The sequence below is a fragment of the Tursiops truncatus genome, chromosome 13 (assembly GCF_011762595.2).
Source record: "Tursiops truncatus isolate mTurTru1 chromosome 13, mTurTru1.mat.Y, whole genome shotgun sequence".
Taxonomy (NCBI): Eukaryota; Metazoa; Chordata; class Mammalia; order Artiodactyla; family Delphinidae; genus Tursiops; species Tursiops truncatus.
In genome coordinates, this window is record NC_047046.1 from 78458476 (window position 1) to 78477277 (window position 18802).

The following is an 18802-nucleotide window of genomic DNA, read 5'->3' on the forward strand; positions in this document are numbered from 1 at the left end:
ATATGAAACACATGCTCCTAATATCTCCCTGTGTGTGACTCAACAGAGAATTGTGTTTCCTATTAGCAAAGGAGAATAGTATTAGAGTATTAGGTGTAGAGATTAGTCAGCGAGTGAGACGAACACAGAGGCCTTCACTTCCCATGTATGGAGGCTTCAATTAACTTTGCTGACTTTATTTTCAACCTGTCTTCTTACCTTCAGAATGGATAAAGGACATATATTCCTAGATCCTCTTACACACTCGAAAACTTACCACTTCTGTGCTTCGGCTTCCAATTGTCTTGCTCTCTTGCTGTCGGCTCTACTGCTCCTCCATTAATACAATTAATTGCTTTAGCTAATTTGCTCAATATGTTCAGCTAATTTGCTCAGCCCTCCAGTGAGGGCTGGAGGAACAGACAGTGATCAAAATGGTTGTGAAGATCCAGTGTCACCCAGCACACATCTACTACACAGATAGCCCATTTTCTAGTCTCCTCCTCGGTGCTTTTTCACATTGGTGTCTAGTTAGTCTAAGAGCTTAAACACTCTCCTTTCTCAGGAATTTCCTATACATTCTTCCCATAACCTAGAATGCCTTCCATGCTCTCCTCACCTTGGTCACGTCACAGCTCAGCATTCTGGTTTCAGTGTATTCTGCCTTGGCCACACAATATGAAGGAGTTCTTACTTTCTTCTATTGAACCTTGTTTATTTCACTTCATAATATTCACAAACTTAGTGCATGTATTTATTAATACACAAATGTTTAATATTTATTTGTAAGTTCCAAGAGAAAAGAGTCCCTGTTGCTTTCCTTTTATTATTATTATTATTTGTTTTTGTTTTTTGCGGTACGCGGGCCTCTCACTGTTGTGGCCTCTCCCATTGCGGAGCACAGGCTCTGGACGCGCAGGCTCAGCGGCCATGGCCCACGGGCCCAGCCGCTCCGTGGCATGTGGGATCTTCTCGGACCGGAGCACGAACCCGTGTCCCCTGCATCGGCAGGCGGACTCTCAACGACTGCGCCACCAGGGAAGCCCTATTATTATTTTTTTAATGTTGCAATGGTGTCCTGCTGTAAACCTAGTATACTGTACAATGCTTGTTGCATATTCAACCCTTCTCAACCAAAATTGTGTAAGGGAATGTCTTAAGGCATCCATTGCATGTATTAAAAGAACTTTAATCTGTACTTTCAGAATAATAGAAACTAGGTATTATCCTGGGGAGAATTAAGAATATAGTCACTCAAATCATATTTTTCAGAATCTGATTCTCAAAAGAAACTTGACTGATAAAGGCTGACCTATTTAATACTTGCTAAATGAATGAATCAATAACAAATGCTTAAAGACCCAACACATGCTTTAATTTTTTAAAGCTTTTCATGTCATCAAGATGGAAATAATATTTGTCTCATTAACAATCACAGAATTTTATTGCTTTTGGAACTTGCCACATTCTTCGTTGGTTACTCAGGTATTTTTTTTTTCTCATCTTTAGAGACTATAAATAAGCTCATTTATATGGGTTTAATCTTTGTAGTGACCAAAGCAATCAATATTTGTCCATCAATCAATGGCACATAATTCTTAACTGTTTAATAGATGTAAATAAATAAGAGCAATTTTAAAATTTATTTTATAAAGTATTCAATTGATTAACAGAAATTGGAGGACAGAAAAAGCAAATGTTGTATTCATGTGAATCAAAAAGACATACAATACAGAACTTTTTTTTTAAGTTCCTACACCCAGCCATAAACTCAGCTTAATCTCATTCTGGCTGGGTGTACAGGTGGAACTCTGTGATTTTAATTTGCATTTCCATGATGACTAATGAGGTTGAGCAATTTTAATATGCTTGCAGGCTTTTTGTTTGTCGATTTTTTGCCAATTGTTTGTAAATGTCTTTTCCCCATATATTTAAATTGGGTTGTCTGTAGTTCTGTAATTAATTTGTAATAATCCTTAAGTATGTTTTATATCCCATACACAAATCATTTGTGGTATGGGTGAGAAAAATCCAATCTCCCAACCTTAGAAAAACCAGCTAAAAGATTAAAAATAATTAAATGCTTAACATTACAACCCATTTATTTATTGAAACATCACGTCTACTTTACAACATGTTTGTAGGCAGAGAACTTTTGCTCTGACTTTGCCTTAGAATCATGTTGAATTGCACTTCGTTTCTTCCAGGAATACCTGTTGTTGGTTCAATGGAGAAATATGGTTGGCCTTGTCGTAAGCTGTACAGGAGACGAGCATTATTGCCACTTGAAGGATCATCAGCATCACTTGCTGTCACCTGGATGACAAATGTTCCTGAAGAGAAAATACATAGTTACAAGAAATTAAGTCTATGGTCTTCTTGAAAAATGGATTCCAGTTCTGTAAGGTATTCTTTCTTTAGCAAGGAGGATGATGATATGCAATAAAAGACTAGTCCTCCCTGTTCTGAATTATAAAACAAGTATCTTTCTGTATAGACAAGAAAATAAAACCTTATACAAAATAACCCTAATTTCCATACACCATATAGAGTTTTAAATATGTGAATCCATGATCTAATGAAATATAACTATTAACCCGTTACAATACGTAATTAAGGATCATTTAAAGATGTGTTATTAGCAGAGGAATCAAAGGGAAATTAGAAACAGTTTTCTTCAAAGAACTATGTTGTGACCTGTACCTCAAAAAATTACAGAATATTAGTAAAATATTAATAAAGATTATTGAAATGATCTCGACATAGTGTGAAGATAAGCATAATTATTTGGCTTGCTTCATCCCCTTCTGTAAAATGCCTACTTCCTTTAAAGATTTTTTTTTAAGTGCAAAACAAAATCTACCAGATTGATAAGGTAAGTATTCTCATTAAAATTCAGTAACAATCAATAAAACTCATGGGAAATAAGTATTTGTATGTTTAAAATTAATGGTCAAATTAAAAATATTTCTTTAATGAGCTTTTAAATTATTTTTATGTAAACATGGAATCTAGCATTATGGGTCTTGCTGGAAATCCACATCTTTTGAAACACTATGTTCTATGTCAATAAGAATGGCAACACAAATGGCACTAAATCAAATAGGCTTGTGATTTTATATGAAATTAGCATTATGAAGTTTTTCATTACAATCTAATTTTATAAACTGACACATTCTAACATGAAGCCATTCTATGCTTCAGTAATAAAAATGTTGAAACTTTTACTGTGGTCCTCAATTGCATGTATTGATAGTATTTGCTGTTTTGTTTTAGAATTGTTATGTTAGTTATTTAACGCTTGTTTTATATGGTCCTCCACTCAACATGTAGACACTCATTAGTTTCAGGTGTTTTAAATACATTCCTGCCATTTGAGACAACATGGTTGGACCTTGAGGGCATTATGCTAAGTCAAAGGCAGAGTATGCAATGAATTATATGAGGAATCTTAAAAAAAAAAAAAAAAAAAAAAGCAGAACTTACAGAGACAGTGGATTACTGGTTACCAGGGTCTTGGTTGCAGGGGAATTGGGATGTTTGTCAAAGGGTACAAACTTACAGTTAGAATATGAATAAGCTCTGGGGAGATTATGTACCTTATAGTGATTATAGTCAGCAATACTGTATTATATACTTCAAAGTTGCTAAGAGACTAGATCTGAAATGTTTTCACCACGGAAATGATAATCATGTGACATGATGGAAATGATAGCTAAGGCTATAGTGGTAACCACATTGCAATATATAAATGTATGAAATCAGCACATTGTATGCCTTAAACTTACACAATATTATCAATTATATCACAATAATACAAATACTAAATAAATGAATAGATAGATATATCCCTGTAGGAATCGTAAAGAATTATTCCAACAAAAGGCTTCTTAGAGACCATTTCTATCAGTTTGTAATAGGGAAGTCTTGTTCTTTTAACTATGCTTCTATGCACTCATCCATTTCCTTCCCCTACATTTCCTCATGATGTCTCCATTTCATTTATTTCTATCAGGGTTTCCTGTCTCTAGTTTGCAGAACTAGACCACCTGTATTTGGCTTCAGTAACAATAGTCAAAATCATTGTACTGTTAGTTGTTGACCAAGAGAAATTCTTAATTAGGACTTTAGATTTCTTAGTACCGTACAAATAAGAATCAGGAAGACCAAGAAAATGCACTGACTCATAGACCACCCATACTTCATTTCTAGAGACAAGAGCTATGGAGTTAGGTTGTTCTTCCCAGTTCAGTTTATTTTAAAGCCCATTTTAATCAACGCTTCATTTACTTCTAACCAAAACATACCTCTTCAATGTCCTAATATGTCATGACCTTTTTCTCTACTAAATGGAAAACTTAATGTAATATATTAATGTCACAAAAAATAATTTCTTTGCGTGTGGGGTAAGTCCAAAAAAGTCAAACTCAGAAAATTTAGTGGATAAAAATATGATATTATAAATATTCAGAATAACTCTCTCATGTGAATTTGTTAGGGAGTTCAATTTCTAGGAAAATAATTATTGTTCTCCCATATAAGACTCACTGCACTTTTAAATTAAAAGTAGCAATCCTACAGAACTGGCATAATTCTACAATGTTTCAATGTTTCAAACAGTGCTTGATAATGAACCATTGATGACTAACCAGTGATTCACTTTTTATGTTTGTGAGTGAGTGAGTGTGTGTGTGCGTGCGTGTGTGTGTGAAATCATGTGTCTGTGAATCTTACTATAAACTTACCATGGAAAAAAGAAATGTAAAATAAATTAAGATGATACAAATATGCAGCAGAATTTCCAAAAGTTCATTGCATAAAGTCTTGCTTTATTTTTACGCATAATTTGTAAATGTCGCCTATTAAGTTCAGAAGGACTTTAGCAATGTTCAACTCTTACATCACTCTGATGATCTGATTTTATTTTCTTCAGTTGTTTCAGTCTTTCCTTTTTTCCTGTTTCAGTTTTATTGACATTACAATTCATTAAATACAGATTAAGCAACTTTAAACCCTCTAAATATTTTCTAAATGTTTTTTCTAAAAAACTCAATAGAGAGAAGTAAGCCTGTATACTTTCCTAATCAGTAATTTAAATACTGTAGAAATCTTCAAAAAATAGTCAAACGTAAATAAATAGTAATAATAAATAAACATCAAAGCAATTGAGAAATACAAAAATATTTGATAATATTTTGTATATTTATGTTTTCCATGAGGACTTGTCATGTGTAAGAGGAATTGTGCATTCACTCGCAGTTAGGTATGCTATACTATAGTGCATACAAAGTTGAAAAAATCACTATGAGGCCAATAATGTGTCTTTCATGGAAATAATCAATAATTGTTTCACAGTACCCCCTTCCTTGTGTCACCAGTTAAATATAGGCAACAGACACTTAGTTGTTGCGTATCATCTTTAATGTGCATTACTGACTCGATCAATGTATGAAGCATGGTACATGTCACATATATAATCTAACCTGTTTAGTCTCTCTTTATTCATTTTACTGTACTCTCACTAAAAGTGACAAAGTTGGGTTTATTACATTAATGGATCAAAAATTAAATTCTCTCTAAATTATATTAGAAATAAATGTATTTCTAAAGGATAAATGGTCTATATGTACATTAATGAAAGGTATCTTATGCAGACTATTTTAACCTGAAATATATCATCAGAAGGATATTCTTCATACGTATTTACATTATTTAATAGGTTTCTTAGCTTAACTGTGTTTTATTATATAGGGTACTGGGTTATAACTAGCCCTCTTTCAGATTTAACCATGTCTTAAAACAACTTTATTCACTGCCCACATGTCTCACACACTTTTTCTCACACACCATGAAAGAAACTGCAAGTTAAAAAAGTAGATGTCTACCAAATTAACTCTGGCTTGTTGTAATGCAGATACTAATAAAATTTTTAAAAAATTAAAAATCAGGGACAAATGCTTCTAGGACAAGATGCCAGAAAAAAGAAAAATAGGGTTTAGTAGGGCTGTCATAGGTAGAACTGGAAATCTGATCGCCCTACTTTAGAACACCGGTGACAATGCAAAATGATCACAATGATTATGTGTAAAGGGAAGGGCCAATAACCCAGAACAAATATGTGTATACTGAATCCTCTCACCCTTAACTCCTATTATTCCACCTTAAGACACCATCCTGTAATTAGAATTGAATAACTGATGGCAACTCCTAAAAATTTAAATTGACTAGATTCATGAAATTGAATTAGCACGGAATGTAGACCAGAGAGTGGGAAAAGCCTTCTCTTGGTGACTGAAGGATCCAAAGGTCATTGTGAGCCTCTGAGTTGAGTCAGCATAGCTTGATCACAGATGGCCAAACTATTTGGAAATGCAAAGAGCCAATGATGGACTCTTGCAGCCTGAAGATCTCTTAAATCAGTTGGTATCTACCCTGTTAAGTGAACAAAAGTTTAATTCTAAAAAATTATTGTCTCAGAATCAGATTTTAATAAAAGTAGTTTCTCAGTTTACTTGTTCCTATAATAAACTTCAACATAATATGTTGTAATATATCAATTCTGCATTCTATCCATTACATTGATAGTTGATATTGTTTGCCTATATTACCCTTGAGAGATTTTCTTCAAACATGCAAAATTTAAATCAGTTGTGTCTTTCTAGACAGCTTTCTAGAATCTTAAATCTAGTTTTTGCAAAGGACTTTATAAAAATAAATTTAAGACGATATTTGACTATGCCCACTTTATCAGACATATCATATTGCAAAAACTTATTTTACATAGGTGATGCAGCATGTAAACTTGTACCAAATGCTTGAGAAATAATAACGTTGATTTTATTCAACCTCAAAGCAGCTTCCACAGAGTTGGAGGATGTCTTCTTGTGCAACGTCTCTCCTCATGTGTTTCTTTTCTTACATGACTGACCAATCTCATTGATTCTAATTCAGCAGTCAACTAAGTTCTAACAGTTCGGTCACCCTGTATGTTTGCCTTTTCTCTACCTAAATTCTCTACTAAGGGGATCTCATCCTTTGTCATGCCCTCCATGCCAGCAATATGCCAATAACTCCAATACTGATATATGCAATTCTCCTCACCCTGCAATGGAATTTTTTTTTCCCCAGAACATGGCATGGCTGGCCCTTTTGTATCATTTCCTTCAAATGTCACCTCCTAAATGTCCCCATTTCCTCCAGTCAATTAATCATCATCATACTTTACCCATACTTAACACTTTAATAACATACAATGTCAAATATTACCTGGCTTATTTAAAAGAGTTATTTACTGTTCGTGTGCTATAACTAAAATATAAGTTCCATACTAGCCGTTACTTCGTATATTTACTTTACAACTGAATCCCCAGTCTTACAAAAAGTTCCTAGAACATGTGAGGCCCATAACATATGCTAGTTGAAGAAGAAGGAGGAAGAGGAGGAGAGAAAGGAGGAGGAGGAGAAGAATGGAAAGGGGAAAAAGAAATATCACTGCAGGACTTCCCTGTGGCTCAGTGGTTAAGAACCCGCCTGCCAATGCATGGGACATGGGTTCAAGCCCTGGTCCGGGAAGATCCCACATGCCGCGGAGCAACTAAGCACGTGTGCCACAACTACTGAGCCTGTGCTCTAGAACCCGCGAGCCACAACTACTGAGGCTGCGTGCCACAACTACTGAAGCCCATGCACCTAGAGCCTGTGCTCCGCAATAAGAGAAGCCACCACAATGAGAAACCTGCACACCCCAATGAAGAACGGTCCCCGCTTGCCACAGCTAGAGAAAGCCTGCGCACAGCAAAGAAGACCCAGTGCAGCCAAAAATAAATAAATAAATTTATTTTAAAAAAGAAGAAATATATCACTGCCTAGCTATCAAATAGGACAATATTAATGTATCAATTATATCTAAGGAGAGTTTGTCTTGATACATGCTACACAGCTAAATTTGTTTAGGCTGTTGTTAAAAACCTATGTTCTGAATACATGTAGAAATAGGTCTTTAAATTGTTACCTGGAATGTTAAAAAAAATGAAGAATCAGGAAAATATATAATGGAATATACATTTTTAGACTTCCTGGCTAATGAGTCAAATGTTTAGGTGAGGCAGTTTTAAAGCACATTAGCATAATTTAAAAATGACAATTATTAAATCACATTGAAGTTTATCATACTTAAGTAAATTTTGTGAATTAAATTTTACTATCTGTTGTATTATTAAACTTTTCTGACAAAGAATGAGTGGACAAATTTTGTATAACCATACCATGATTTTCCCCCTATTGGAAAGACATGTCTGATTTACATCTCATGGAAAGCATTCTCTTCTACAAGTATTATATTTAAAATATTTATTAAAGTGACATTGGGTTTGAAAAAGAACTTAAAAATGGATATGGCTAAACAGAGGTCTTCAACCATTTGTTTTGTTTTTAGTTTTCATGTTCCGTTGTTTGGATGCATCTAGGAGTCTAGTCTTATAAATTGGTTTCTCCTGTTTTTATGTGTGACTCTTTCAGGATGATCTTATGTATTTTTTGAGATACAAAAGAATAGTTTGTTTTGGAAAGTAAATTATTTTATTGAAGAAACCAATAAGTGAACAAGCTAAAGAATTTTATGTATACTCAAATAAACGTTTCTTTCTATTGAAGACTGAAATTATATTTTAACAAGACAAATTACTTATTAATATATAGTATGATTATTTACAAGATTTTAATCATTAGTCTAATTTTTCAAATATTTTACTTAACACATTTGCAGAAGGAAGTACCCGTGTAGAATGGTAAATAATTCACTTCCAAAACATATGCTCGAAATTTTAAATCTGCTTTCATTGTTAATAGGTACATCTTTGACGTAAATTAATATGCAATACCTTCTGGAGACATCTCTGGTACAATGGCCTCATAAGGTTCATCTAGGAATTTTGGTTCATTGTCATTGATATCCGACACTCTGATGACAAACTCAGACTCAGGTTCCATAGCCCTTCCAGTAGTGGTGTCTATTACCTGGGCTCTTAGAGTGTAGAGGGACCGTTCCTCTCTATCAAGCTTCTGTACAGCATATATGTCACCTGTTCTTTCATCAATGACAAAAATACTTCCAGCTCCAGCTCCCAAAAGCTTGTACTGGAAAGAGTTGTTTCCATTGTCTAAATCAGATCTTAGCTGCAAGTGCAAAGAGAGATAATTTACTTTCCAAACATGTTAAGACAAATTTTAATCATTGCATCTTCATGTCTGTTAATTATTCCCTAAGTTAAAAATTCCATATAATTCCCATATTATATTAAGTGAGGTAAAATGTTAAGTTTAAGATTAAAATCTATCACCAGGCAGAGAAGTCTTTGAATTTTCAACATAAAGTGCTATACAAATTTCATTACTCTAAACAGATGATTCTAATTAGAAACTATAATGATTGAAAAACAAAGCGCCTTTTATACACTATGCACAAAAAAGTTGGTTCGTGTTTACTCCATATGATTACATTTTTAGTCACTAAAACCATACTCTCAAATATTTATATTAGATGGGGGCCTAGAGACAGAGAGGTAATGATCTAAAATAAATTTAAACAGTGATGTTCTATCTCTAGGCTAAAAACACATAGAAAACATGGAAATATTAGTAAGAAAATTAGGGAGCATGTTGAGAAGATGATAATAATCTCAATCATCCATAAAATCTACAAATTACTTTATATTAGTTTTCTCAATTAATCCTCATGCATTCATTGTAAAATACACATAATTGATATAATAAATTCTTTCAATAGAGAAGGAAAATGAGACTGAAAATTTTAAAAACTTTCACAGCGTCACATGGTTTTGGGGTAGAATTATGATTTACACCAAAAGGCCTGTTTGATCTCAGATCCTCCCCTGCAAACCAGTACCTAACATGGTCTTTTAGTCCTTGAGTTTTAGCCAAATTAACTCTAACTCTTCCTTTCCAACATAGGTCACTCAGTTCTCAAATGTACTTCTTTTGTCCTCACTATTTTATTTATTTAAGAGCAAAGTAAATTTGTTCATTATTCATAGTGTGAATGGAATTTTGAATTTTATATATGAAAAAGATGTCATGATATAGGTAACATTGTATGATTTTTCATATCCAACTTATTTTTACATAAAGAAAGGAAGCATTAGAGAATAACCTCTTAATTATTGTGAATCCATGGTTTTCTTGATTCACCATTTATGAATATACCCTTCTGCAAAGTAAGAGCTTCTCTGAAAATTTACAAAGTTAGCCAAAAAATACAACCTTAGTTTCATAATTTTTCTGATAGCTTGAAGTACAATATATTATTCTGGACTAATTAATAATTTTTTCTATGTGATTGTGGAGAATATCTAAAGATATCTAAAATAACTAATTTTAATAATGTGTTGAACATCACTGCTCTACAATGAAAGAACCAAATTGGAGCTAATAAAAAGATAATAAAAAAGAGTTACAGCTTTCAAAATTTGAAAGTCCTTCATTACTCATAAAAGTGAAATCCCCATGCCCCAGTGATAAGAAATTGTGGAAAACAAATGTATTCTCCAATAAGTATACCAAATGAAAGCAATGCATAGCCCCTGGTTTCCAAATATTATTTCAATGTAGTTTGAAAATTTGAATGTTAGAATGAAGACAAGTCAAATTCAGTCATGAATAAATGTATTTCAAGTACATTCATGTTAATTTTCATAGATCAGTGAGCTTGATCTTTTTAAGGACCCATATTTAATTAAAAAAATATTGAACATCTTCCTCCTGTTGTCACAAAATGCATAAGTTAAACACATTTCAATTTTGTGGATTCTAGTGTTATAAAATTTTCTGTATTTCCATTCAAAAATATTTTTTCAATTACATAGTTATTATCAATTTGGCAAATCAATATGACTAAATTTTTACCTAATTGTGCTTTCCAAATGTAATCTCTTTTAACAAAAAGATCAAAAAGAAAGTTATTTTGGACACATCAACTACATTTTATTTTTACCAGCTCTATTATTATAAGCATGTACATATTCATTATTACTCTATTTTAAACCAGTTACCTGCATGTGGTTTAAGCTTAATGAGGCTGTTTAGAGGAAACGAATCTGTTAGAATATTTTCATAAATATTTTTACAGAATGAAAAAGAAGCAAAATAAACCGCTATATGAAAGGAGGTAATGGGAGATATGTGTAGGGAGCAGAAAAACAAAACCCAGAAAATGTGAGTTATTCAGTGACTAGTCCCTGTTCTGACTGCATTGATGCACTTCCCTGTAGACCCTTACCACTAACATTCGCCTGCCAATAGTAGCATGTCTCCTTATTCAGTGGTGGGAGAGCCTATGGGGGTCTGTGGAGCCCACTGTAAATATGGCTAGAGACTCAGGTAACTAGCAGACACTTAACAACGGACCTCACACTGTTCTGCCTGTGCTTTACCTGGAGTTATCTTAGAAAATAAAAAGGGATGAGAAATATTACTTATAGCAGGCAGGCACACGCGCGTGCGGGTGCATACGCGCGCGCGCAATTGAAATCTGTTTGCCTAAAACCCTAATCTAGGCCTTTGGATGAATGTACTCATATATTTGGCTGATGGGACAGATGAACCCATATGGAATCCAGACAACACACTAACACTGCAGCTCTCCTAAAAGGGCTGGAAAAAGAGAGTTAATAAATTTTGAGTGTTTCACACTTTGGGCCCAATTAAATTTTAGTGTCAGTTAATTAGTGGTTAAACTTATTTCAGTACATTCATCCAGAGAAAGAGCCTTACAGAGAAGGACATGATATTATAACTACCTCTGTCTGAAGAAAATCAAATAATAGCAAAACCTAAAAACATAAATAGGAAATGTTTTGTCTCATTAAGGAAATTTTCTTAAAATGTATTCTTATAAGAAAATGAAATAATTATTTGTTTTACGTCAACTTCACTAATCAAATGAAGTGTGTAGGCTCTTGAAGCTACATAACTGTAAAAGGACTTGGTATTAATCTGCTTCATTAAAAATTAATGAGGGGTAAATCAACACCTACTTAGCATAATGGAAAATCAAGCTAAATACCGTTTGTAAACATTACTGTTCTCCGTGTGGTGGCTTTGATCCATTACCAAAAATAACATCATCACATTTCCAGATGTTGATAAATGCTGCAATTTTGTATGAGGTTAAAGTGAAATTTAAAAACCAGAGCTTTCCCTCTTCTTCAAGTTTTTGCGACTATTTTAGGTGCTTGCAAATATAACAATCAATTATGCTGGTGTTTGAAGCTTTCTAATGGTTCCACTAAGAAAAACGGAGAATTCATCAAATACCAAAGCCTCCTCCACTCTTTCGATCAGATTTACAAGGTTATTTCCTGTAGCACTTTCAGAAAATCAGTACCTGGCCAATGTGATGTCTAGTCTTATTCATTTCTTCTGGTACAAAAAACTGGTTCCACATCCAGCCCCGCCTCACTCTCAAATGAGATCCCGCTGGGTGCTTAACTTCCTCTGTTTTAGAGTTTTCTGTTGCTATAAGGCAAGGCAATAGGAGAGGAATTCCCAACATAAAAGGCAGCAATAAGCAGCAATTCATTCTGATCTTGATTCCAACTGGTACTCTTCAGAGAAACAGTATGTTGCAAACAAAAATCTTATGTTCCCTTGTAAGATTTTTAACTCTTAGGTATCTTTCATATTCCTAGAGAACAAAAAACAAAACAAAATTCTCGACATTTAAAAAATAACATTTTCTCGCATAATTGTTAAAGACATGAAACAACTTTTGCATCTGTAAAAATGGAACAGAAATACACACTCATCTTCCAGTTAAGCTACTTAATTATGTTTTGTAACTCAGCAATAATTTGAATGGCACAGTTACAAATTTCTGCTCATTGTAGTCATATATTTGCCTGACGGTTGAAAAGTTGCTCTAGCAATCTCCTTGACTGATAACTGACACTGAGATATTTTTAAAAATTTAACCTGCTTACTTCTTCCTTTCTATCTCAGTAAAATTCAAACTATCCAATTAAATCAACCATCCAGCCAGGGAAAAATGTGACATTTTTCCTCTTTTTCAATAGATACGCTTTGGCATCCAGTTTCCCATGTTATGGTATTTTACATAGCTAATTAAATAGACAAAATGGCAATTCAACTTAAAACCTGGGGGATTTAAACATTTACACCGATTTATACTGATGTTATACAACATCATGTGAATAGAAATCCTGTTAAGATATTTTTATATTGCAAAAGATATGAAAGAAATGTTTTTCATCTTAACAAAGAAATAAAGCGATTTTAAAAAAAATAAATGAAAAATTACAGTGCTTGGGTAAAATGGCTGAATGTTTATAATACGTAAAATGGAGATGAAAGGTATCTTTTAGTATGTAAATATTAAGACAAAAAACTCAAGCTACTGACTTTTCCATTTAAAATTTTCCATTAACCTGATACTGATCATACCAGCTCTCCATGATATGATTGGTAATTCTCACCCTTATATGAAACTGAATAACTTTGCAATTTCCACATCTATATAGAGCCTCCATATAACCAAATTGGATTTGTTTGTTTGGGATTAATAAAGAAAAATAATTTTGTCCAATCTACAATGCCATAATCAGCAGAAAAGTCATAGAATCTCTTTCTGCTAGGAGTTTTTCATATGACCTTGTTTTGAATTTTCTCCACATATTTTTGATTGTCCCTGACAGGTTTTTTAGGTCTTCGGTTCGTTAGGAAGAGTTGTTAAAAACACCTAATTAAGAAAGAACACATTGTCATAAACGGGGATCCTGTGGTCCCGCTGTAATTCTTTCAAGCAGATGTATTCTTTGTTATAAGTTTACTTAATGAAAGTCATGAAGAAATTCAGCTGAGGTGAAAATTAAAGATGAATTTCACCCTATGTTAAATATTTGAAATTCTTATGTCTGTTGCTTAGAAATAGCTAAAATATATATTTTGATAGCTAGTGAATAATGAAGACATTTGGAACAAGTACAGTTTTCTTTATGAGAAGATATTTTATATACATTTGTAAAACTATCACTAACAGTGATATGAATTATGCTTAAAATGTTGGGTAAATAACATCTATGTTAACTTTATATTATGGTATCTTCATACATCTAAACAGAGTATAATGAACACCTATATACCATTACTTAGGTTCAAAATTATCAAAACACGGTCAGTCTTGTTTAATCTATATACATATCCACTTCCTGAAATTAAAACAAATTTTAAATGTTGTTATCATTTTAACCATTCATTACACACACACACACACACACACACACACACACAAACACACTTGGGCACAAATGCTACATGACCTTTTTAAAGATCAAAATTGAATACTAAAAATTAAGAGTAAGTCTTCAATATAATCAAATATCCAACCAATACTCAAATTAAAATTCTTTAGACATCTTTGAGTCAGGATTCAGCTATGTCCACACAATGCAGTTTGTTGAGACATTCGTTAAGTCTCAGTTAATCCACAAGATTCATGACTCTAAATTTAATTTTTCTTTCCATTTATGTCTTGAACAAACAAGGTCATTGATCCTATAGAGTTTCCCACGTTATGGACTTTTCTGACTGCATGCCCATAGTGTGGTTTAATATAGTTCTTTATTCCCTTTAAATTAGTAGAGTCTTGATTAGATACAATTTTAAATATTTGTCAACAATACTCATAGCTGATGCTGTATATTTCATATTCCATGATATCTGGAGGCACAAAATACTTAGTTTTGTCACATTTTGTTTCCTGTCCTGAAGTTGTTGCTCTTGTTCCTAAGATTCATTAGGAATTCATTCATTCATCACTGTCATTTGAATCATTTATTATGAATTTCCTAGTCACCCTTTCTTTTAAAGTTTTACCAGTTATTGATGACAATTGTCTAAATCAAATATTTCAGTGACCATGTGATGAAACACAGCAAAAAAAGAAAAACTCAAAAAATGAAACTCCTAGAACTGAATGATATAATATCTGAAATCCAAAATTGTTTTATCAAAAGGTTGAACATTACAGAAGAAAATGTCATTGGCTTAAAGATTGCTTTATGGAAATGATTCAAATTAAAGTAGAAAGATAACATCGACAGTAGAAAAAATAATTTTTTAAAATAAAGAGAATTTCAATAATTATGGGACAATCTCAAATAGTATAACATATATATATAACTGGAACCCCAAAAAGAAAGAAGAGAAAATAATAGTGGCCAATGGTTTTTCAAACGTGCAGAACAATATCTCACCCAAAAAGACACTCAACAAACACTAAGCAAGAATAAAACAAAACAAACAAAAATCATGTTATTGTAAAATTACTAAAAATAAAATATAAAGAAAAAATATTAAACACTAACCAGAGGAAAAAGGGAAATAATAAGAATATCCATTAAATGTTCATCAGAAATAATGTAAGACTGATGGCAATAGAATGACATGCATAAAGTTCTGAGACAAAAACTTTTAACATGTAATTACATATCCTTCAAAACAAGAGTAATATAAAGCAAATTAGAAGAATTAATCAATAGCACAATTGCACTATAAAAATATTAAGTAGAAACTCTTCAGAATGAAGGACATATGACCCAACATAAAGTAATGAAATTAGAAGGCAATATTAAATATATAGATAAATATAGATATATTAAATATATAGATAAAAGGCTTTTTTATTAATATTTTAAAAATACTTTACTATTTATAAATTAATAACAATATTATGGGATATATAACATGCAGAATATAATGGCACAAATAATGGGATGTGGGAAACTAAACTATCTGGTGGTCAGCTTCTTATATTATAGATAAAGTGATATAGCAATTACTCAAGTAGACTGCTGTGAGAAGTGAAGGATGCACATCGAAATCACTAGAGCACTCACTGAAAACAAACAAAAGGCCATATTAAGTGACTAAGAAAGGGAAAAAAGATTCTAAAAATTACCTGCTATTAGTACAATAATAAACAGGAGAATAAGGGGGAAGAAGTAAACTCAAGAGTGTATAGCAAATTTAACCAAATGAATCATTGGATTAAAAAGAGATTAATAAAACACAACAACTAATATGCACTGTTTGTCAGTTTTGGATTTAAAAACTTAACCCAACTATGTACTAAAGAAATCATTTAATTATAAATACACACATAGGTTGTAAGGACAAGGATGAGAAAAGATATACCATAAAATAATAATCATAAGTTAGCTGAAATGCTGTATTAATATCTCAGAAACAAGACCTCAAGACAAGAAGTATTACCTGCCATAACAAGTACATTTATAAAGATAAAAAAGTAAATTGATCAAAAAGGCCTAACAGTCCTATGTGACTGAAGTTAATATCAGAGCTTTAGAATACATGAAATAAATATCAACAGCGCTAAGAAGAAGTAGACAGTTACTTCTACTGGAGTGGAGTAGGTAACACTGGTCTCCTCTATTGAAATGCCAATAGGACAAAAAAAATCACTGACGTATAACAAATGTTAAAAGTACCATCAATCAACATAAAATAATTAAGACTATAGATTGCTGCACCAAATGGAATATAGTTTCTTTTCATGCACTGCTGGTGGGAATGGAACCCGGCACAACCATTGTAGAAAACAGATGCGGAGTTTGTTAAAAACTTAAACATATGCTGACCGTATGATCCAGCCATTCTGTTCTCAGATATTTGCCCCAGAGAAATAAAATTATTTGCCCATACAAAGACGTTTACAAGAATGTTTAAAGCAACTTTATTTATAATAGCCCAAACTGGATACAAATCAAATACCCACCAACAAGTTAATGTATTAACAAAGTGTGGTATGTCCATGTGGTGTAATAATGCTCAGTAGTAAAAAGAAATGAACTATTGATGCACAAAGTGACATCTCCAATAGTTATACTGAGTGAAAGAAGCTTGACAAAAAGTAGTTCAGATTGCATGTTTCCATTTATATGTAATTCTAGAAAATTCAAAGCTATTACAGTGACAGAAAACAGATAAGTTCTTGAGAGAGAATAGAGATGGAGAGGAGTAGGAAGAAGGTATTACCAAGGGTCACAAGAGAAAATTTGGGGGTGATGGCTATGTTCATTATCTTGATTGTGATGATGGTCTTACAGAAGTATAAGTATGTCCAAAAAATGAAACCAAAATAACCAAAGAAGTCCAAATTGTTAATCTTTCTATGGATTTTCTACCCACCTTGTGATCTGTGGAACAGCAGCATCTTATTAAAAATGCTGAATCTTGAGCTACTCCAGATATACTGACACTGAATTTACATTTATCACACTATGTGTGAGATCGTATACACAATGAATTTTAAATAGCATTTGTCTATCAAAAAACTGATATAGTTTCTTCATGTCAGTAGTTTGAGAAAAAAAGTGAGGGGTTTTAAAGAAGATAATATACTAGATTAAAAGATGTTTAAGACACAAAACAAGTGTAAAATGGAGATATTATCTAGATCTTGATATGTATAAGCCTATTTTTATCTTTACATTTTTATGAATCTGTAATATTTAATATAAGTTGGTTATTAGATGATAAAGAGAAAATATTGTTAATTTTGTTAGTTATAAAAGTTTCTTTGTGGTCATACTGGTAATTAATATCCTTGAAATTGGTTAATAAGTATTTGCACAGCTATTTTTTTATTCTTCACTTGTGTTTAAAACATATATATTCAACAACAACAAAAATAAAAATGATTTATTTTTCATTTTTAAAATCACTATGATGGACCAAAATTATTAAATATTTTAGTACCAGCCATTGATGAAAATATACAGAAAATAGAACTCCTATACAATGTTAATGAAGCTGAAAATTTGGACAATCATTGTGGAGATAAATTGTCCAAATTTAGTATATTTAAAAGTGAGCTTAATCTATAAACTAAGAGCTTCTTTTTTACTGCTTTACACCTAGAAAAATTTATCCACTTAGAGGCAAATGTCAATTGGATTAACTAGAAAAAATGTATATAAAAAAAGTTCAAATTAGGGCACCACGTGATACCAGATAAAAATGTTTCAGAGTTGTAAGATGATGCCGTATGAGACTATTCTCATAAGTTGATTTTGTAAAATAAGCTTAGGAAAAGAAAAACAACACACAAAATTTATTATGGTAATTAACATGATAGGAGAAAGAGAAACTGGTTTGAAGTTTAGAAGTATCTGTCACATTTTCCTCCCTCTAAAATAATCTAAAGGTGTCAAATCATAATATTCATTAAACCTGGGTAATTTTTCTACCATATGTTATTTTTTTTTCAGTTTAAGTGTATGATTGAAATATTTAAAAATTAAACTATCACTATTTCATATTCCTATATCATAACAAAACAGATATGAATACCCTTTCATTTGAACCTCAATATAAAAATAGAGGAATGAAACGGTGGCAGTAAGCATGCCCAAATGATGATCTATTGTGACTTCGTTTACACTCTTGCATATTCCAAATATTCTATAATGGTCATACATTTCAGGGGAAGGGAAAAACGTTTCAAATAATAGTCCACTTCTGACTGAAGAGTGTTGACAGCTGTCAGCAGTGCCAGACTGAGAAATATTCAGGGCTGAGTTCAGGCTAATAAGGAAAACTGTTATCAGTTAGTATGTCTGAAATGGGCCCTAGAGAATCTATTCAGAAATTTTAAGTGACCTGCATAGTACCAAATAGAGGTAGGACTGGAAATCTAATTTTAAGGGCATGGAGTGTACAATATATATTGTGCTTTACTGAATGGAAGAAAGAAAATGCATATATATCT

At 32.4% G+C, this 18802-nt stretch overlaps 1 protein-coding gene across 5 annotated transcripts in view; it reads right to left on the reverse strand.

Moving 5' to 3' along the window:
• Nucleotides 1–18802, reverse strand: part of CDH19 (cadherin 19) — an 85565-nt gene that overhangs the window by 42668 nt on the left and 24095 nt on the right. For all 5 annotated transcript variants that reach the window (XM_073790802.1, XM_073790800.1, XM_073790801.1 and 2 more), the window contains exons 3-5: nucleotides 12380–12679; nucleotides 8859–9153; nucleotides 2193–2312 (exon numbers count right to left, since the gene is read on the reverse strand). In XM_073790802.1, coding sequence (XP_073646903.1) covers nucleotides 2193–2312; nucleotides 8859–9153; nucleotides 12380–12574 — 610 coding nt within the window. In that variant the 5' untranslated portion in view covers nucleotides 12575–12679. The remainder of the gene's footprint in view (nucleotides 1–2192; nucleotides 2313–8858; nucleotides 9154–12379; nucleotides 12680–18802) is intronic.